This window comes from Malurus melanocephalus, unplaced genomic scaffold, assembly GCF_030028575.1.
Source record: "Malurus melanocephalus ecotype Western Australia unplaced genomic scaffold, MMel_1.1 scaffold_116, whole genome shotgun sequence".
NCBI lineage: Eukaryota > Metazoa > Chordata > Aves > Passeriformes > Maluridae > Malurus > Malurus melanocephalus.
Window position 1 is genome coordinate 2,086,815 of NW_026623348.1, and position 21,149 is coordinate 2,107,963.

The 21,149-nt window shown below is 58.0% G+C and overlaps 1 protein-coding gene across 2 annotated transcripts in view; it reads right to left on the reverse strand.

Moving 5' to 3' along the window:
• ZNF710 (zinc finger protein 710) overlaps positions 1-21,149 on the reverse strand; it is a 22,316-nt gene continuing 1,167 nt past the window's right edge. The window contains exons 1-5 of one of the 2 annotated variants that reach the window (XM_057369968.1): positions 20,365-20,403; positions 3,193-4,612; positions 2,398-2,589; positions 1,825-1,999; positions 1-1,573 (exon numbers count right to left, since the gene is read on the reverse strand). In XM_057369968.1, the coding sequence (XP_057225951.1) occupies positions 1,401-1,573; positions 1,825-1,999; positions 2,398-2,589; positions 3,193-4,584 (1,932 nt within the window). In that variant the 5' untranslated portion in view covers positions 4,585-4,612; positions 20,365-20,403 and the 3' untranslated portion in view covers positions 1-1,400. Of the gene's footprint in view, positions 1,574-1,824; positions 2,000-2,397; positions 2,590-3,192; positions 4,613-20,364; positions 20,404-21,149 lie in introns of those variants that run through there. The other variant, XM_057369969.1, reaches the window with a different exon arrangement.

A 21,149-nucleotide genomic window follows, 5' to 3' on the forward strand; every position in this document is an offset into this window, starting at 1 on the left:
CCCTGCCCTCATTCATGTATCACATAAATGTGCGGTGCCATTAAATATCTCCCCAGCCATGGCACAATATAGGGCACARCTTTGCAGTGTGGGCACGGGGGCCAGCCAGAGCCCTCAGCTCAGCCTTGCCAGCCTAGGGGGGCTGTGCGCTCTGRCATTTTGGCATTGGCCAAAATGGCCAATTTAGCATTTGGGGGTGCTGAGGAGGGGTCRGGGCTGGCCAAGGCTGTGGCCATCTCCGTTCTGTCCCAAGGATAATAGTGGCAGGAAGAGGTGGGTGGCAGGGGTAATAGGCACTTGTGGGGGACTGAGTGGTGCCACACCCAGAACCACCCCGGGCCTTTTGGGGATGGGGCAGATGGTGCTCAGCCCCACTGAACACAGCCACTGRCAGTGTAGGGAGGGTGTGGGGTCAGGACAGGGGTCCCAGACCCTGTGCCCTGGCTGGACCCCAGGTCCTGCTGCCTGCCAGGAGCCCACCCAGCTCTGGGCACACTTGGGGAGCAATGCTGTGGGTTCTGTGAGTCCTCTGCCCCCCAGCTGGGAGAGTGAAGAGCCCAGATGGTGCTCCCAGACTCCGCAGTGCCACAGCTGCCAAATCCCCGGGCACGGTGGAGGCAAACCCCCACCCCACAAGCTGCCCTAGTGAGAGCCTTTTCCTCGAGCCCCAGAGCAGCCGGGGGGCAAGGAGGGCTGCCAGGACCCTGCTCTGGCCCTCAGCCCCTCACAACTCCCTCTCCCCACACAGACCACGCAGCTTACACAGGTTTACAAAGCACATTGGTTGAAGGGAACTGAACTCAGTGAAAAGATATATCCAACCACGCGGCACATCTGAAAAAAATAAATTACTTTCAAAATACCATCATTTGCTGGGGCTGGACTGGGTTTGCCTCCCCCGCATCCACTGCTGGCTGCAGCTCCAGACCCAGAGCTACGGGTGCTGACTGCACCCTGAGCTTCTATGAAAATATTCTGTTCTGTGTCCCGGGGCCTGGCACAGGGAGCCCCGGGCTGAGTGGCAAATGCAAACCCACCTCCTCCTGCAGGCAGGGGCTTCTGCCTGCCAGGGGGTCCGGGGGAACCCCTGTGCAGCCAAGGGGGGACCCAGGAGGTAGAACAATTAGTGATGCTCATCATCTAGCAGCCCCTTCCATCCTTACTCATTCAGTGATCTGCTGGGTCATGCCTTGCCTGCCTGCAGCTTCAAGTCACCAGATGCAGGGTGCAGGCAGGGGCAGGGGGGCAGCAACAGAGCCAGGGCAGGTCCAGCAAAGGCTTCTGGACATTCCTGTGTTCTCTGAGCACAGTGGAAGCCATCCCTCCAGCTCTGCTTGGCCTGGCTGGGTGCTGCAGCCCCTCTTAACCCCATCAAGCCCGCACAGCCCCACCAGCTTTGGCTACAACATGTTGTAGTAGGCCATCTCCTTCATGGCCTGCTCGGCCAGCGTGTGCTCATCCTGGGGGTTGCCCACAGCCTCGTAGCCGTAAGAGTTCTCCTCCTCGAAGTCATCCATCTCCTGCTGGCCATCCAGCTCGGCGTGGTCAGTCCCGGCCAGCTCCATCATGGCATCTAGGAGTCAGCACAGGGACACACAGTGATGGACCTGTGGGAAGGGTTGGGGCCAGCAGCTCCCCCCTCCCTGGGTTTGGAGCCCAAAAATCCCCGGGACCCACAGCCCTGCTTGATCTGGGCTGCTTGTGGCAGCAGCCCTTGGGTGAGGAGATGYGAACTTGCTGCAGCCACCAAGGCACAGCCCAGCTCCTGGTGCCACGGACACTGCTGGGGGCAGTCACGACGCCCAGTCCACGCTGGGGACCCACCTTGGCTGTCCAGGCTGATGTCCATCACCCCGTGCTTGACCTTCATGTGCCGGCTGAGGTTGCCCTTCAGGTTGAACTTGCTGGAGCAGTAGGGACACTTGAAGGGCTTGCTGCCGGCGTGCAGGTGCATGTGGCCCAGCAGGTTGTACATGCGGTTGAAGGACTTGCCGCAGACCTGCCGGCAGCGTGCTCACGGTCAGCCCCAGAGCTGCCCGAGGCTCTGCAGAGCAGACCMAGCCCCCAGCATCCCCTGTGACTCCCACCAAGAGTCATGGGGGCCCCTCCCTCCTCCTGCTCTGCGTGGAGGGCTTGGGGATGCAGTGTTGATGCTGCTGCTGGGAGCTCCAGAGCATCCAGCACCRGTCAGAGAGAGGCACTGGTTGTCATTTCAGCAGCAGCACTGCTCCCATCACAGCTTGGAGCAGGTATTCCATGCTCAAGCAAGCAGGGGAGGCATCACAAAGCTGCTTCCATGCCCRAGGGCTCAGCCTGGCCAGATTCCTGGCGGCATAGCACAGCAGGACCTGTGCTCCCCCATCCCCAGCTCCATCAGCCCCCCGGTCCCGCTGGTACCTTGCACTTGAACGGCTTCACTGGYGAGTGCACAATCATGTGGGTCTTGAGCGTCTGCTTCTGCACAAAGGTCTTGAAGCAGATGTGGCACTGGTAGGGCCGGACACTGGTGTGGATCAGCATGTGCCGCTTCATGTTGGCCTGCAGCGTGAACTCCCGCCCGCACACCTCACACTTGAACTCCTTCACGCCCTGCCGGGGGTGCGAGAGCTGTGGGCTGGGGGGGACCCCCAGGTGCTGGGGACACACGAGCAGTGCCAAGAATGGAGCAGGGACCCCATGAGCAAGGGATGGGCTTTTTGTGCCGAGTCCAGTGCAGGGTGTATCTGAGAGCCTGGCCTGGGCTGAGCCCAGCAGCAGCCAGGGGCTGTGGGAGGGGGCTGGACAGGCTCTGTGAGTGGAGCTGAGCACCATCTCTGCTCTGGGGCTCAGCCCAATTCCTCCCCATTAAAGAGCTCCTGGGAAAGGGCAAACACCCACATACAACCTGCCCAGATGGGCTGTGACAGCTCCTGAAYGGGACCCCCCAGGTTACCCTGCAGCAGGTCTAAAACTCCCTCCCTGAGGAAGAGAACCCCCTGAGGGGCAGGGGCTGCATTCCCAGGGACCCCTTCACTGTGTGTCAGCAACCCCAGCTAATGTCAGCCATGGGTGCTACAGTTCACTGGCACCACCCACCCCCTCCCAGGACTGGGGGCATGGGGACACTCCTCTACACCAGCACCCACAGCCAGATCTGGCACATCTCCTCTGGGCATGATGAGGGCAGCACCCCAGAGGACCCTTAACCCCTACCTTGTGCGTGAGTGAGTGCTGCTTGAGGTGGTGGATCTGGCTGAACTCCATCCCGCACTCGGTGCAGACAAAGGGCCGGACGTTCTGGTGCTTCAGCATGTGGTTCTGCAGCTGGCTGCGGTAGTGGAAGGACTTGCTGCACTCCAGGCACTGGTAGAGCGTGGGGCCCTGATGYGTGGCCAGGTGCCGCTTCAGCTGGGTGAGCGTGGAGAAGTCCAGCCCGCACTCCACGCACACGTGGCAGCGCCCGCTCTCGTGCTTCACCTCGTGCGCCTTCAGCTCGCTGGGGTAGGCGAAGCCGCGGCCGCAGAAGCGGCAGCTGTAGGGCTTGATGTCGGTGTGCAGCAGCATGTGCCGCTTCAGGTGGCTGGTCTGGGTGAARGCCTTGCCGCACACCCCGCACTTGTGGGGCCGCGTGCCCTGGTGGGTCAGCAGGTGGGTCTGCAGGTGGCTGGGCTGCTTGAACAGCTTGTTGCAGTGCGGGCACGAGTGGGGCTTGATGCCGTTGTGGCCCAGGATGTGGGTCACCAGGTTGTACTTGGAGGTGTAGGACTTCTCGCACATGCGGCACTGCCAGCGCTTCTGGCGGTCCCCCGCCTCCACCAGGTAGGAGTCGTCGATCTGCACGTTGATGTCCAGCCGGTCCAGCTGCGCCTTCCTGCTGTGCTCGCTGGTGCCRCCGGCCGCCTCCAGCTCCCCCGGCTCCTGCCAGCCACAGCCCTGCTCGCTCTTCACCTGCTCGGGGGATGCTGGCGCGGGGGCCTCYGCCTCGTCAGGGGACGGGGCGCCCACCTCGAAGGTGCCCACGGTTYGCGGGGCCCCTGCAGTGCCACCGGCCGTGTCACCGCCCCTGCGCCGGCGCTCGGTGCCCTCCAGCTCCCGATGCCGGCGCAGGTGCCGCAGGCGTCGGGGCTTCCTGCTGAAGGTGCCCAGGTCGATCATCTTCACGGCACCGCTCTGCACTGCTGGCTCCTGGCTGGGCTCTGGGGGCTGGGGCGGATGGCYGTGCTGCCCCTCGCCCTCCTTGTCCTCAGGGACGGACACGGTGTACGGTGGCTCGGCCTCCACCTCTGCCTTCTCGCTCTTGACCTTGGGCACCAGCCTCACGGGTGGCCTCTTCCTCCTCCGGGCATGCTTCTCCAGGGAGGACTCTGCCTCCAGGGTGTCCTCGTCCTGCCCGTCCCCAGGCGCCTGCTCCTCACCCTCAGGCTCCCCAGGCTCCATGGTGGCATTGTCCAGCTGCTCCCCGGCCAGCCCWGGGAAGATGCCGGCAGGGGTGATGGTGGCCCCGAGCAGCTCATTATCGGACACCAGGCCCAGCACCGCAGCCTGCGCCAGGGACAGCACCACCACCGCGTCCGTCTGCGTCCCGCACTCGCTGAACCGATCCATCTCTGGCCGCCGACCTACACTGTCATGGCTGAGAAGAGAGAGACATGGCCGTGAGCTGCCCAGCACCACCACCACGGACACTGCCACAGGGGCTCCTTCCAGCTCATTCCTTCCCTTAGCACTCTCCCAGGTGAACCCCAGACTAACATATGGGGGCAGTGCGCGTCCTCAGCAGCACGCACCCCAGGATGCGGTGACAGTGGGGTCCCGGGGGTTCCCACTATAGGGAGGAGGGGGGAAGCTTGGATTTGTGCCCACTGTCAGCCTGTCTGGATGGGCTATCAGTTCCTGGGGCTGGGGTTTGGCTRCTTGTATGCCCTCAAGCTCCTAAAGAAGTGACTCCTGGGAACAAGTGCCCACACAGATTGGGAACTGCTCACAGCTGAGCATGGCTCTGAGCTCTGACAGGGGCAGCAACAGCACAGGGCACAGGGAGCATGAGGGATGGGGCCGGAGCCACCAGGACCATGAGGACACAGCCAGCCTGCCCAGCAGTGGGTCTAGGCACAGGCAGAGGCTGTGCTGGGCTCAGCACTGGTGGCTGGCACATCACCCTGGGGTCCCAGCACCACCACATCATCCTCCCCCCCAGCAGCCATAGAGGACAGGCAGGGATGTGCCTGCAGAGCTGCGGCTTCCTACTGCTGAAGTGTTCTCCTAAATACAATTATTCCTGCAGCTACAACAAAGAAATCCTGCGGGGGAGGTAAAACAGGGATAAATTCTGAGCCAGATCCTGTCACAGTCCCRGGAGAGCCTGCCCAGCAYGAGGAGATCGTGGGATGAACCTCTSCTTTGGAGCASGGAAACCCCCCAGGGCCTGGGCACCATCCCTGCAGCCAGGTCAGCTGCTGGGACACTGAGCATGGCTGGGGACACTGGCCCCTCTCTGCTGCCGATCCCTGCATGGCCCCAGGTGTCCCCTCATGCCCACCCAAACACCAGCCACAYCACATGGAACTGGATGGGGAAGAGRATGGGGTGATGATGATGGGGAAGGTGAAGAACTAGTGTGAAAACAGAAAAAGACAGAGAAGGGGAGCAACACCAGYCACAGGGTCTTGGCTGCCCACAGGTATCTGGGGTGCTGGTCCCTCCTCAGTTCCCTCCCATCTGCTGGGCCACCACAGTGCTGGCACTGGCCACAGCACCGGTGACTCTTGGCCCAGGATCAGACACCCCCGGTGAGGGGACCCTGCCCAGGCTTGAGCTGCCAGGGAGCTGCTGTGGGAGCAGGTGGGAGGAAATATCTCAGCCAGGCACCCCCACCTGCCCGGGCACCCCTTCCCCAGCCCGAGCACCCCGGAGAGCCAGCGGGCAGGATCAGGGGCTGGAGGGACAGGAATGGAGGGAGCAGCGTCTTCAGGCTGCAGGGAGATGGAGAGGAAGAGGATGGGGGTGGGAGGATGAGGAAGGGGATAAGGGGAGGACTAGTGCGGAGGCTGCGAAACAAAGCAAGGAGTGGGGGAGGGCGGTGGCGGGAAGAGGAGGAGGGTTGGGAGGAAGRAGAGGGAGCGGTCAGGGAGGTGGCTGCACTGAGCAGCCCCGGGGCCATACCCCACTGCCTGGGACTCCCTTCCCCGTGCGGCCCTGAGCTAACCACTGCGGGCACAGAAGGGACACGGGAGAGGGGCCCAGCTGCTCTCCCCATGTCCCCGGCATGGCAGGGGGGTCAGTGCCCCCCCAGCATGCTCCCCAAAACAAGCACCACGAGACAAGGCAGCTGCACTCACTCACATGCTCCCCACACCGGTACCGGGGCGTCTCACAATCACCTCAAAMCAGAGGCTTTTAGGGGAAAGCAGATTCCTGCTCTGGGCACCGAAAAAAGGATGAGCTCTCCTCCTCAGCAGGAAAACCAGAGCCTTGTGCTGCACAAASCTCTCTGCCCTTGTCTCCGTTGGACACACGAGCCCCGGGACGCGGCACAGAAGATTTGCTGTCCGAGGCCGCGGCGCTCCGGAGCTGCAGCTGCACAAACACCCCACMGGGAAGCAGGAACAGGGCACAGGCAGCTGTTTCACTTCCCGCTCTCGTTTCCCTGTTCACGCCTCGGGACTTGCCCAGGCAGCTGGAAACACCATTTCCCAACACACTGGCAAGCGAGGCGGGGTCACGCATTTCAGGTCCCCCAGGAAACTCCCGACACCCCGGAGTGCAGAGCACTGTGTGCTCCAGGGGAGCTCCTCCAGCCTTGCCCGAGCAGCCCGAACAGAGCSCCGGGAGCGCTGCCCGGTGACGGAGCGGGGTGATGCCCACGGATGGAGCACACGGAGCCCCCCAACACCGTGCACACTCCTGTCCCAGTGCCGATCACAGAGCTGACACAAGCACCTCCTCCAGCTCCTCCTCCTCCCCAGCCCAGACCTCCAGACCTGCGGCTGCACCCACAGGCTGTCACCCACCAAGCTCAGGGTCCCTGTCCAGTGSTGCTGCTGGGAACCAAACGCTCCTCAATAATCTTTAGTTTGCAAGTGCAGCCCTTTGGGCCAGGTTCAAGTCCCTCTGGCTCATTTCCCAATGATGGCACACACTCACCTGCCCATCCTCACCCACATTGGGGGGTCACACCGGCATACCTGCCAATTGTCCCCTCTGCCAGTGGCGAGTGCCGAGCTCCCACCTCTCCCCTCTCCAACACTGCAGGATGGATGCACCTGGGGCCAGCAGTGGTGGCTGCTGTCCTTGATCCTTCGGGGTTATGAAATTTGGATTTCTTTCATCATTTCCCCTCCCACCCCAAGGTTTCGTTTTAATGCAATCTCTCCTCCYATCTTTCCCAACACATCTGGGAAGATCCAGGCTCTGCCCTGGCACATCCTGCAGACCCTGCCCTCCCTGCTCAGAGCCTCCCCCAGTTCCTCACTCACCACCTGGTCATTTAAAGCAGGTTTCTATTCATGGCTTTCACTTATTTATGCTATTTTACTTCTRTTTTCTTCTCTTGCTCCATCATTAAGCCCTCAAATACTCACTTCTCACTGGGTCCCTCTGGCAGCAGCATCTGCACAACAGGCTCTCCGCTCCCAGCACATTCCCTGCTGGATTCCAGATTTTCCAGCCACCAGGCTAAGAGCCATGTCTGTGGACACATTTCCCTTCCCTTTGCCATTTTACCTCTCTTGGTTTCACCCACCTGCCCCGTCACTTGTGTCACCACACCACCTGGCCCCTCTGCCAGCGCCACCACTCYAGAGAGAAGAACCTGGTGAATCCTCAATTGAGCATCACAATAACATTACATCTGGTCCACAGAAGCCTAACTTATGCACCCACAGGTTCGTCTGTAACAACAGAGGCCCAAAAGCGTCTGAGCTAAAGGAGTACCCACACCTTCAGAGCCATCCAAGCCCCAGCTGCCCTCACAGCCCCCACCAAGGTATGAGTGACCAACGACCCTTGTTCCCCACCTGGCTCCATTCCTGGCTCCCATCACCAGCCCAGAGGCTAGAAGCCATCACCCAGGAGCTCCTGCAGGGAAGARAGACCCAGGCACCCAAAATCCAAAGAGTTTGGGGGACTGGTTTGCTCCTCAGCTCTCCCAAGGAGCACTGASCCCCACCAGGCACACCCTGCTGCCACTGCCACACATCTCAGCTGGTCAGGGTAAGTGCAGCCACCTCAGCAGGTGCCAGCAGCAGTTTAAGTCACCTGGCCCCCTGCCTGGCAAGCCTGGTGCCATAGGACAGAGGACATTTAGGATTTGTTCTTGGCTATCCCCTTTGCAAGACCCACATTGTGGGATGACTGTTGCAGGACCCTTTCGTAAAATCCTCTGCAGGACCCCCAGTGCTGGAACCCTTGCAGGAAAAGCTCCCAAGGCACAGGGTCGAGCCTCAGCACAAAGTGAGACCCTGGGCATGGGGGGTTCTCACTGGGGGAGGAGGCAGTAAAACTTTTCAAGACTTTTTACCACAAAATGGCTGATARTGGATCTGATATTTGTGAGAAAACCTGCGATTTTATTTTCCTTCCTTTCTCAAAAGCAGCCTTCATTTAAATTTAATAAAGGGGAAAACCAGGCTTTTATCTTGCCTGCAGATTTCACATAAAGCTGCTCAACCCCCCACAATTCCAAACAAAAAAATGTTGTTCTCCTGAAAGTCACAACTGAAATTATTCCTAAACCTGACCCAGCATGTCTGTCCTGCACCAGCCCAAGAATTTGGGGTCACCTTGGCTGCACTGCCTGGCCCTGGCTCTGTGCCGGCGATGTGTGTCAGATGCTGACCCACAGAGTGGCTCCAGACACCGTGGCAGAACTGAAACTGGCACTTCTTGCCCCAGAACTGACCCTGATGCAGAGGAACTGCTGTAAAAATGAGCCAAAGCTCTGAGAAATGGGCAGGAACCATGCGGGGCCAGGTGCTACTGCCACAGAAAACAAACATATGTTCAAATTCAGTCGGTGTCTCCACACCAGATACTGTCAAACTACAAATAAAGGAAAACTTTTGTTTTAAGGAAAACTTCTCTAGAAAGAAGAAATCTCCACTGTCAGTGGATCAGATACCAGCTGCTCCCTGCAGTCTCCAGCTGGTGATGGATGTGACATCAYGTGTGTCACTGAAGTGCTTCTGGGTGGAGGAAGAGCAGCCTTTGGGGGCTTTGGCTTCACAAAACAACCTGGACACAACCTGGGGTTTGCAGCAGGATGTTGATAATGTTTTTAATAAAAGCAGGTGGAAAACCAAGTCAGGGAAAGTGAGGTCCTAAGAAAGACAAGGGCTCAGGGAGGAGCGGGTGTTACCAGAGAACATCAAACGCTCCCCAGCCTCTCCACGGGTACTTCTTCTGAACATATTCCATGGAACTGGGGGTATTTTCACTCTGACCACTGTGTCCATCGATCAGAGGTAAATGTTTACCCCTTTGAAGATGTATGGTTATCGGCAAACTGACTGGGAGGGAAAAGGGAATGGCTTTCAAATAACCAGAGGTTACCAGGGCTGCAGAACAAAAGTGTGTGGAGCACAGAGCTGCCTGGKTCCTCCCTTATCAGCCCAGGGATATGGGATCCACCAGTGGGAACTGGGRACAGCAGCAAGTRCTGTGGTGCTCACTGCAGAGGGACRGAGATGCCATCCCAARTGCTCTTCCCAGCACACAGGCACCTATGCTGAGCYGTGACATCCCACTCCTGCTTCCCCTTCTGCTGGAAATCCACTTTTTCCTCCTCCTKAGACTGAGGCTCTATCCCTTGCTCCTCCATCCATTCCAGTCCCCAACCCTCCATCYCTCATTCTCTATCCCTCTGTTACTCTATTCCTCCATCCCTCTGCTCCTCAGTCCCTCCGCCCCTCCATCCTGCCAGCCTCCATCCCTCTGTTCCTCCATCCCTCACTCCCCACCCCCAGTATCCTCTGCTCCTCCATCCCTCCAGTTGCTCCCTCATTCTTCCCGTTTCCCTGGCAACGCCCATCTCGCGCCGAGATCTGTCCCCTCTCTCCCTCTTATCTTTCTCTCTCTTTCATCTCTCTCCTAATCTCCCTCCCCATTCTGAACCTCTGTCCTTTGCTTCCTTTTTCTCTCTCTCTCTTTTCATCTCCTCCAATGCCTTCTCTATCTCAGGGTTACAATTATTTGAATCTCACTTTAAAGAAATGATCTATTTAATTAACCACTGGGTGCTGGCCCTGCTCCCACCCTCCTGCAGCCCACACTCCTGGCTCGGGACCCCTGCCCCACACCCCAAAGCGCCTCTTGGCTGAGGATGATGGGGTGACAGTGCCTTACCATCCCTTCTCTAGCACCTGACAGCATCAACCTCCAGCCACACCACCCTCTTGTCCAGTCTGGACTTTTACCAAAAAAGGTTGGACTAGGTTCTCCTTGAGGTCCCTCCAAATCTGGGATTCCATGACTCCATGAGCCTAACACAATCAGCATAGAAGCCAGTAGCTCCTGTGCCACAGATCATCCTCAACTTTTATGTTAGATCAAAACAAGATGAGACTAAAATTCATGGGGAAAAGGTGTTTCCTGAAAATCAGAGTCCTGATTGCATCCATTTAGCCAGGGGGGTAATGGAAAGATAGGAGGAAGACAGGCTGCTCCAGGTTCTGGGGTCTTACTGGTCTCTGTAAGGAAATTCTGCTCAGGGATGGCCTGAGCAAATGCTGGAGCTGGCATTCTGCTCTAGCCAGGAGGTGGAAAACTTGTGCTCTCTGAGCWGTCAAAACTGCACCAAAACCACACCAAAGCCCCACCAAAGCTGCACCAAAGCCATTAATGGTTCATGCCCAGAGCATTTTGGGAGGGGGATTCTTCTTGGCCYCACCTGCCTTCCCAAGGAGCTCCTGTTGCTGTGCCACAGGGCACATCATCTCYTCCCCTGAAGATCAAACCCATCACGCCTCAGGCCCGATTTTCCAACACTTCTGCCCTCACAGCCCTTCCCAGAGCATGGCACCAGGGCAGCAGGAGAATGGCGATGGCGAGCTGAGCTGCTGGTGGCACCTGGAGCAGTGACACTGGGAGCAGCCTCATGTGCTGAGTGAGGGGTTTTCCTCACACTGACCACACTCCTGCGTGGAAGGGACTGAACCCTGGCACCCTGTACCCCTCAGACCCGAGTGCAGTGTCTGACCATGACCCATGTCCACCCTGCATGCCAGGCACTGGATGCCGCTCTAACTTGGCACATCCCACGTTTCCTCAAGGGCTCCTCATGTGAGCACCCCACTCCCCTCTGGAGCAAACATAGCCTCTCCATCCCCTCCACGTGCTGCAGCAGAGAGGTCCAGGATCTGCCTTTAGAGCTCACAGCATCCCTTAAAAAGCTGCCCCAGAGGCAGGAAGAGTCTTTAAATGAGGTAACAGCTGTGGGGTGAGCTGAGGGAAAGGGGTGCTGCTGGCCGGACCCCCTCTGGCAGCACAAGCACCCAGAGCAGCCCGTGCTCTTGGGGTCTGTCAGCAATTTGGGACTGGCAGTGTGAGGCACCACCAGGAGCAGGGAAGGCTCCCAGYCCTGCTCCTGTCCCAGCCTGGCTTCAAAGGCTCCACACAGAACCCTCGCTCTGCCTTGAAAAACAATTTTTGCTTTTAAATGAAATAAACAGGGAAAGAAAAGACTTTCAAGTTCCTTCTTGCTGCAACGGCTTCTCCCCAGCACAGTCCCTTTCCTCTCCGAAAATAGCCGAGCTATTCAAAAGACATGCGAGAAGAAAAAAAAAAAAAGGAACTGAATAGAGGAAAAGGGAAAGCAAAAAATGGAGCCCCAAGGGGGTGGAGAAAAACAGAATGAAAAGACAGCAAAAGTAAAGAAAAGGGATGAAAAATAAAGGAGGGGGAAGAGAGAGACAGACAGAGGAGCTTTGAAAAGAAAGAATGCTGCCAGCCTGAATAGAGGGAGCAGGAAAAAAGGGCCCTGAAAAGAAAGAGCCGGCTGGAATGACCTCTCATTCAGGGCTGTGCCAATCACCGSCGCGATGGAAATCCTTTCTTCTTCCCTGCATTCTCTCTCTTTCCAGCGGGGGCAGAGGGAAGAGGAAGAAAGGGGAGCTAATTCTCAGCACAGCAGAAAATAAATCTGCTCTTTGCGAAGTCCCTGAAAGGCGCCGAGGCACTGACAAATCCGCTCCCAGCACTGACACATACAGATGGGGACAGAAAGGAAACAGGACTGAGAAATRCTGGGCCAGACTACCTTCACCACCTCGCCATTCCTCTGCAAAATGAGGGAGCAAACACCCCGAGCAAATCAATCTGTAGGAACAAGTGTGAATTCAGGTCAACCCCCAAACCTTGCAGGGAAAAATGAGGAATGGTTGCAGCAGAGGCAAGCCCAGGGGTCTGATCCTGGCCTGGGTCCTGCAGACAGCAGAGSGCAAAGGGTGGGTGCAGCCCCCTTCACCCTGCAAGCCCGAAACTCCCCAGCACCCACCTTTGCCTGGAAAGACCCAACAGGGCTTTTACCCAGGTCTGTGAGTGCCAGCATTGTCCCGGTTCAATCGGCATCTTCAACAGTGGAAGAGTCACCAGACCCTCATGGAGATGGACCMAACAACCCCAAAATGAACCAAAGTGAAGGGGCAGAGCAGTGCTGGGATGTGGGACAAAGAGAGGTGACAGCCAGGGGGAAATACTGGAGATGGGGCCCAGCAGGACAGCAGGTCCTCTGGAACAGAGGTRACAGGCACCCTGGGGTCCTGTAGAGACCCGGCTGCGATGCCATCCAACCCCAAAGCAGATGGGAAGGAATGTCCTGGGCCCATGTGGCATCACTTCTGCTTGACACAGCTCCTGCTCAGCATCCCTGAGTGCCGGGACCTCAGGGCACAGCCACTAACGTGGCCAGAGGTCCGAGGAGACAACACACAGGCAGGATTTGAGGCACCCTGGTGTGTGTGACCCAGCTGTCTGTAGAAGGGGAAAACCAGCACAGAACGGTACAAATGGGAGMTGTGTGTCACCCCAAAGGGAACAGGCTGCCTGGTGGGATGTGGAACAGCTGCTCAGGCGCAAGGATTGAGGGAAGATCCCCACAGTGTGAAGGGTCTCACTTAAAGGTCTTACTTTCAAGAGCATTGTTGCCCTTATCCTTGGGAGCARTTTTAGTCCAGCTTTGATATTTCCATGTGTGGCACCTGTCCACTGCAGGATGGTGGCTCCTGGGCCTGGCTGTCCCTGTCCCCCTAGGCACTGTGCTGGACTGCAAGGACAGAGAAACAGAAACATGGGGCCAGCCCAGATCCCTGCGTGGCACCAGCCACGTCCAACCAAAGTTAAAGGAAGTGAGGAAGGTGAAGTGAGGAAGCCCAGACCGCATGTGATTGTGCTGGCAGGGTCAGTCTTCCCTGAGCCCCTGCACCCGGACAGATGTCACCCCTGGCAGACAGGGGCAGGAACCTCAGCACAGCCCAGCACAGGCACACACAGCTCCCTCTGCTCTCCTACAGCTCATCCCAGGCAGGAAGGGATGTCCCAGTGCCCTGCAGGGCTGGGGCTGCCTGCCCCACAGGCCTGCCATGGCCGGGCTCTGTCCCCTCATCTGCTGTCCCCCTTGCAGGGCTGGATAAGTTAATCACAGCTGAGGGGCTCTAATTCGAGCGTGGTAACTAATACTCAACTGGATAATCTTGCACATGTAAGTCTGCGGGTCCAGCTCTGAGCAGAGCGAGGGSCTGCAGGGMRGGGGGACACCTCACACCGTGTCTGCTCTGTCAGCTCCCGATTCTGAGGCTGCTCTGCCTTGGAGAAACTGCCCCCGTGTGCCACAGCCCCCAGGACACCCCTGAGCACAGCACCAGCAACAGGGGTTTGCCTCAGTGATGGGGAAGGGGAAGCTGAACCAGCACGGGGGACACTGAACTCCAGCTCTGTGGCTCGGGAATGGCCTCCTGCATGAGGAACCTTCTGCAGAACTCGGCCCACACAGCCCAGTTCACAAACACAGCGAGTGTCATTTCCTACAGACCAGAGGTGAAGGGAGGGTACGGAATTGGAGCTTTCCACCATGGGGAGGAAGAGGTATGGACAGGAACTGGGAGCACTGAGCCCCCTTCCACCCACACCAGGCACTGGATTGGGCCACCCGGGAATGTCCCACTCTCCCAATTTTCCAGTAACAAGGCTCCTCAACGTGTCACACCATTACAGGAACAAACCCTGCTGCACAGCTGCCAATGCCACTTCTACTTTCAGATCCCCAAGGTGGGAAAAGTTTCAGATCCTTTTCTGTGCAGCTGAGCAGGGCAGGGACAAGTGTCTGGGAGGCTTGGTTGGACAGATGGAGCAGGAAGCAGTGGACAAAGGTCCCTGCTGATGGCAGTTCATGAATTCCCAGTTCAGGACTGACCCAAGTCAGGTGTGGAAGCATCTCCATATGGCTCCAAGGCAGCTGTGCTTGCTGCCCCCATAGCAACAGCCTGCCTGGATGGCCAATGTCTTAGAGATCCACAGCAGCAGGGGACTCGGCTGCTTTTCCTGGAGGGAAGGCAGAGGTGTCTGCTCTGGGGATGTTATGCTGGCTGCACACTGCTGCCCGGTSACAGGGCCAGGGTAAAACCCAATTCCCGCTTGTTGCACGTGTGTTTTTGTGTGTCATCATGCTGTGAAAGCTCCTGCAGTGCTCCTGACTCTGGGCAGAGRCCAGGATTTTACAAAAACACACATATTTATCTTTAGAAATGGAATTGAAAGAATGGGGTCTGGCACTGCTGTCCAGTGTGTCGCAGTGGTTGGACACGACACGGACATGGCACACAGGGAGCTGGCTGGGAGCAATGCCCASGGCCCTGCAGCTCGTGGCTGTCCCATTCCTGAAAACAGAGCCAGTGCTGGATGAACCCGGGCTGGGAGCTGCTGTGGGCACTGGGGCATGGATCACCTGTCTGGCCTGAAGTGCTTGGGTAGGGTTTCTCGGGCAATACAGGGAGATGTGGTGGGCAAATCCTGCTCGTGAGCGGCAGGGTGGGGATATTTGCACTATTCACTCATCCTAATTAATATTTCCYAAGGTCTCAGTGAGGTTGAGCTGTCTCTACCTTGGTTCTGGCAGCCCTGGCTCATCCTGGGTTCTGCACCACTTCCCCTCCCCATTTCTCATCCCAATCTGCACAACCCCTGTACTTTGTGCCCTTCCTTCTCACAGCCACAAAGTCCCATAAACACACACAATATTCAGCTGTTGAAATTATTTCCTTCTATGCCTCCCTTGCTGATAATCACAAAACCAAACCAAATCAAACCACCGGAGCCCCCATAAATCAGGGCTAGCTCTCGGCAGGCGAGCTCGGCGATCATGTGGAGTGGCCGAGGCACAGACGGGGATGGACAGGAAGAGATTTGGAAGAGATGCTCAGTGCTCTGACTGAGGAGGCTCCTCCAGCTCTGCCTGCAGTTCTGCCTCTGAGGAAGTGTTTTTTCTCCAGAGGACACCCCCAGCCCCAGGTCAGAGCTYCTCTGAGAGGCTTTAGCTCCCAGTGTGCTGTGCCCCCTCAGCCATGGGTACATATGAGCCGGGGCTGGAATCACAGAATCACTGAGGCTGAAAAGCCCTCTGAGACCATGAGTCCAACYGTTCCCCAGCACTGCCAAGACCACCGCTAAACCATGTCCCCAAGGGCCACATTCACAATTTGAACACTTCCAGGGCTGGTGACTTGGTGCACAGCAAGGACAAACTGATGGCTCTGGAGCAAATCCAAGAGCAGAGCCAGGAGGGCAGGTCAATCTGWGCCTAGGAAGGGCAACCCTCAGCTGCTCAATAAATGAACAAAGAATTGATTGGCATGGAGCAGGGAGATGTTTGGGTTTGGAGTTTAAGACGCCTACATTTTGGACGGCAGAGCAGTCAGGACTCAGAGCAGAAAGTCCTCTGTGAAGAAGGAGAGCCTCACAGTCCCTGTGGGTTGACTGGGGAGGGATGCAGCTCCCTGGAACATCCATCCTAACCACAAAAACAATTCTTCCCAACAGCAGCCACCAGCCAGGCTGGTCCTGTGCAGCCCTAATCCACCCAGTACTGGGTGTCCCTGATTCTCATGTCTGGTCAGGATGTCCCTGATCTGCCTGGTCAAGTGCAGCATCTCTTGAGGAGGTTGGGAKGAGCAGGCCAGTCTGTCCTGAGGATTCTGTGATCTCAAAGGTCCTTTCCAACCAAAATGATTCCTGGTTCCAAGGAAAAGCTCTCCTTTGAGAGCCATCCATCATGGGCTGGACAGTGCTCCTCAAGGGAAACCTCCCAACTGTTCTCCACCTTGCTCATGTATTCCCAGCCCTGAGCCCAGAGGAACTGGCACCCACCCAGCCCCTAATTTAACCCCCACGTCAGGGGCTGATGCTGTGGGACATGGGGAGAGCCCTGGGATAGTGGGTGTGGGCACAGACCGATGGTGAGGGAAGGGGAAAGCTACCAGGAAGCATGCTAAAATTAAAACTTAAAAGAAAAAGCAAGGGAGAGACAGAACTGGTTAAACCAGGATAACATGTGAGGGACGGGGTGCCAGGAGARAGACAGAGCAGGGAGAATGGCCTGACACCACAGAGAATGGGCATGAGATGATGCCACWGCTGAGAAACAGGAAAGATAAATTTAGAGGCAGCGACAAGCACTCTTCCTCTGGAAGCTCTGCCCATCCATCCTCCTGCTCCTCTCCTTCACCAGGCCACCCCCAGCACGGGAAGGATGCAGGCTCCAGCCTGGTGTGACTCCAACGGCCAGGGGCCAGTCCCAGCTGTGCCCACGGAGGGACCCTGGCCCTGCCACGGTGCTGACTGGACAGTGAAGACTCCCTGCAGAGGAGGAGCAGCCCCTCACTGTCCCATCCTAGTGCCGTTCGTGGCTCCCACCTGCAGTCCCCAGCAAATTCCTGCTCCCATCCACGGCTCCCAAGCACAGCACGCTGGGGTGTGCACTGCCCAGGCACGAATGTGGGTCCCCACGGAACAGAAGTGGAAGTTAAACAATGAGCACATCTGTGTGCTGCTTCCTCCCCCCAGCCTGCTCTTCTCCAGCGGATGCACTGCCACGCTGCCCAGAGTGGCCGGGCTGGGCTTGCTCTCTGCCAAAGCCAGGCTGTGTCAGTGGCTGCAGAGGAGGCTGCGGGAAGACCTCAGAGCTCCTTCCAATRGMTAAAGGGGCTYCAAGAGAGCTGGAGAGGGACTTGGGACAAGGACCTGGAGTGCCAGGACAAGGAGGAACSGTGTCAGACTGACAGAGGGCAGGGAATTGTCACAGGTTGCTCAGACAAGCTGTGGCTGCCCCAYCCCTGGAAGTTTTCAAGGTCCATTTGGAAGGGGCTTGGAGCAACCTGGTGCTGAAGCTCCAGCGCCATGGGATGTACCTCATCCTACCAGACCTCCCTGCCTTGCACATCTGTGGTGCTCCTCAGCACCACGTTATTCCTGGGTTATCCCCAGAGCCAGTCTGGAGAAGGTTCACGTGAACTTTCTGCAAGCTTGTCTTTGCTTTGCACAACAGAGCACCCAAACACTGGTCACTTCTTTTAAAATCTGTGATACTCTGCAGGCAACATTGTCCAAACACTCAGAGAACCAGRAGGTGACAGCACAGGGACACCACAGAGCCACCCGCAGGTGTTGGCATATTGCACCTCTTAATTTTCATTAGAAATACTCGAATGGCACTCAAATGACAGACAGACAGTGGAGAGGGAAGGCCAGAAAAAGTCTAAAACATGTTTCTCCCCATTAATTTAAAGTTTGGGAAAGGAAGTCCATCATTGCTTGCTCCCTTTGTGGGGAGAGCCCTGTTCCTCTGCTGAAGCTGAAGCCARGCAAGCAGAACAGCCTCCCTGATAAATACAGAACCCCAAACACACAAATACAGACCTTCCTCCACAGCTCAGCTCCTTCCTGACTGACATCCCACATTTCACTGTGCCTTGGGCAGAAATTRKGATTTAGGGAAASCCATRYYGGGCATGGGCTGTGCCRRGTCTTCTCCCACCCCAACCCYACTGCAACYGGCAGCCACTTGCCAGGATGAGGGRGGAGGGTRTGSATGARCCTGAGGAGAAAATGTGGGACAGAGTAAGAAAGGGAAAACGCTTATCACAGATCATGATCCCCATCCCCAAGGTCAAGCTGTGGGAAGGGCTCAGTGGGGACCGTGACTCATCCGGAGGGCTCTGGCCATAGGCAGCTCACGGGATGGGACTGGGCACTGCTGGCACATCGCATCCCGGCCATCCTGCAGCGTTTTTCCAGCCCCACTGCACCACTGCCGTGGCACATGTGCCCTGAACAGGTATTTGGGGCAGTCCAGGAGCGGGCACCTGAGCCCAGACAAGTGGGCTCTGTAGCCAGGGACATGATGGGGCTTGGGAAACCAAATCTGGGAGTGGGYGGCAGAGGGAAGAGGCAGCAAATCCAGCAGGAAGCTCCCTTGGCACTTGGCAACCCCTCATCCCCACTCTGGCCTGCCAGGCTGCAGGGACAGGACAGAAACTGRGCTCGAGTGGAGGCTGAGCTGGAGCTGACTTCTCCACAAGGAACAACTGTAAAATGAAGGAGCACAGGCAGCCTCTCCCTCATGGGCTGTGATGCTGGCATGTTCCTGGTGGTACAAACCCACTGCTTCATYGATTCCTCAGCATTCCCAGCTGCAGAGCAGAGCAAGACAGTGCCTGTGCTCCTCCCTCTCCACACTGATTCCCAAACTAGTGGATAAATTAAAACGGCCCAATAAAACTGACCGAAACAAACACTTCCTCAGGGATTAAACCAAACCCAAAATGCCAACATGATAAGCTGTGACCCACACCACTGGAGATGCTCCATTCATGTCTGACCCTACAAGTCACCCCCAGGTTTGGGTGGGAATGGGCAAGGCAGAGCTTCTGTTTCCCATTTTGGAGGGATAGAGTGTGACCCATAAAGAGGGCATTGACACAAGCTGCTTGCAGGAGGGGAGCTGGGCTCAGGAAAGGGTGAGGTGCCTGTTCCATGGCTGCTTCTAAAGTGAGGACATCGTCATGCAGGGTGGGAGCAGGGGATGGTCACTGCCTGCTCAGTGTGGCCCAGCTGCTGCTCCTCATGGCCAGCCAGGGACCACAGGGGAGGGTCCCAGGGGCCTCCTGAGAGAACGCTGAGGCTGATGCCTGCCAGTGACTTCTCAGGGTCCCTGTGACATCCATGACTGGAGTCTCTCTCCAATGCAAGATGTGTTTGTTCAATCCTGCAGCTAGCCCTGAACACCCACAGGATCCACTCGGATCCGTGGCTCGGCGGGGCCAATTTCAATCTGGGATAGAGCAGCTACCAAGGCAAGGCCAGGAGCAGGGTGTGGGGAGTTTCAGTGCGGCATGGGATGCAGGATCGTGGTGTGGGATGTGGGAGTCTGATGGAGCTGTAGGCTTTGAACCTGGGGTGCTTCAGGCTCTGGCCCTGAGGGGAATCGGGTTTTGGAGCTGGAGGTGTGTCAGGCTCCAATCTGGTGGAGGTCAAACTCTGGGCTGTCCCCATTTGCCCTGGTCACTCTCCTCTTCCTACGTGGCTGCTCTCAAGAAAAAYCCTAATGCTTACTAATTAATTAATTGTAACTAATTCATCTACCGCACACTGTTATTTCCAGAGCTCTCACGCAGCTCCCCTCGGTGCCTTGCTGGGGGCCAGAACACAAAGCACCCCCCAGCCCTTACGGTGCCCCTGTAGAGCACCGGGGGTTCCCACACCAGGAAATCCTGGAGTGTTCTGGGACTGAAGGTGAAGCAGGACGKGCCTGCTGTGGGACCAGCCCACAGRGTCACCCCCACACCCCACTGCATTTCACTGCCCCAGAGCACGCTGCCGCTGTGAACACGGGAGGCCCCACCGGGGAACCCTATCGCTGGCCGGTCCCAAACACCGGGAAACTCCCTAAACTTCGGACACGGCACGCRGGGACCGCCCGGCTCCCGCCATGACCCTCAAACCCGCGGGGTCGGGSCACCCCACGGTGCCGCTCGACCCCCGAGCCCCCGAGCATCCCTCCCCCGCRGGGACCCTCCGTGCGCCGCTCCCTCCTCCCGCAACAGGTCAGGGCCCCCCGCCCCGCGCCCTCCCCGCAACTTTCCCGCAGGAGAAAGTTTGCGCGCGGCCACGGGGAAAGTTCTCGGGGGCTTTCATGGGGAGGGGCGGCCCCGAGCACGGAGCCGGGACCCCCCCGTCCTCCTCCGTGCTCCCGGTCCCTCCCGCCGCCATCGCTCCCGTCTCCGTCGCGCGGGGCAGGAGGGCGGCGACATCCCGGTGTCCCCGCTGTTGTACCCCCCTTTGGGGGCGGAGGGGGGGTGTGGGTGGGCTTTAGGGGCACGGCGGGGGCCGGTGAGGACTCACCGGCGGCTCCACGGGGCGGCGGCGGCGGCGGCTCCGGGCCCGGCGCTGGGTGCGCAGGAAGGAAGAAGGAGGGAATGAGGCAGGGCTGACGTGAAGGGATGCAAAGCAGCTCCTCCTAACTCGCCCGCCCTTCATCTTCCTCCCCCTCCTCAACTTACCCGACCACCGCGAACCGCCCCCCCCCCCGGTTCAGCAGCATCCTCCACCGGAGCCGGGGCTGCCCTCGGTACCAGTTGGGGGGGCCAGAGGTGGGGGGAATGGGGGTGGGAGTGGTCGATGAGGACCCTATGCCCACACTGTCCCTRCAYRATGTCCCCTCCAGCAGCACAGGGGRAATTTTCTACCTCACCTTCATTTTGGGGGGCTGTGACCCCCTAGAATGATGCTGGGGGGGACAACCTTTTCAAGGGAGCCTATCTCAGCTAGGCATTGCTCTTCTGCTCTACGGTGGTGAGAAAGGTCATGTGCACCCCAAAAAGCTTGTAGGGATTGATGGCAAGATCCCCCTCTCTTCAAAAACGGGATGAGAGGAGCTAGGGGTGTTACAGGAACTGGAGGAGTTTGGGGGGGATGCTGTTCACCTGACACAAAGAGGTGGAGGCAGAGGCCAGGAGTAGGGTGGCAGGAGTAGGGTGGCAGGAGGTGGCCAGCTCCCAAAGGAAGGAAGTGAGATGGGATGTGGTGCAGGAAGAGGAGCAGGTGGTTCAAGAACTGGAGGGTCTGGAGGGGAGGTGCTGTTGGCTCCCCCAGGAAGGTGCAGAAAGGGGTTGAGCTGTGTTTGTGGG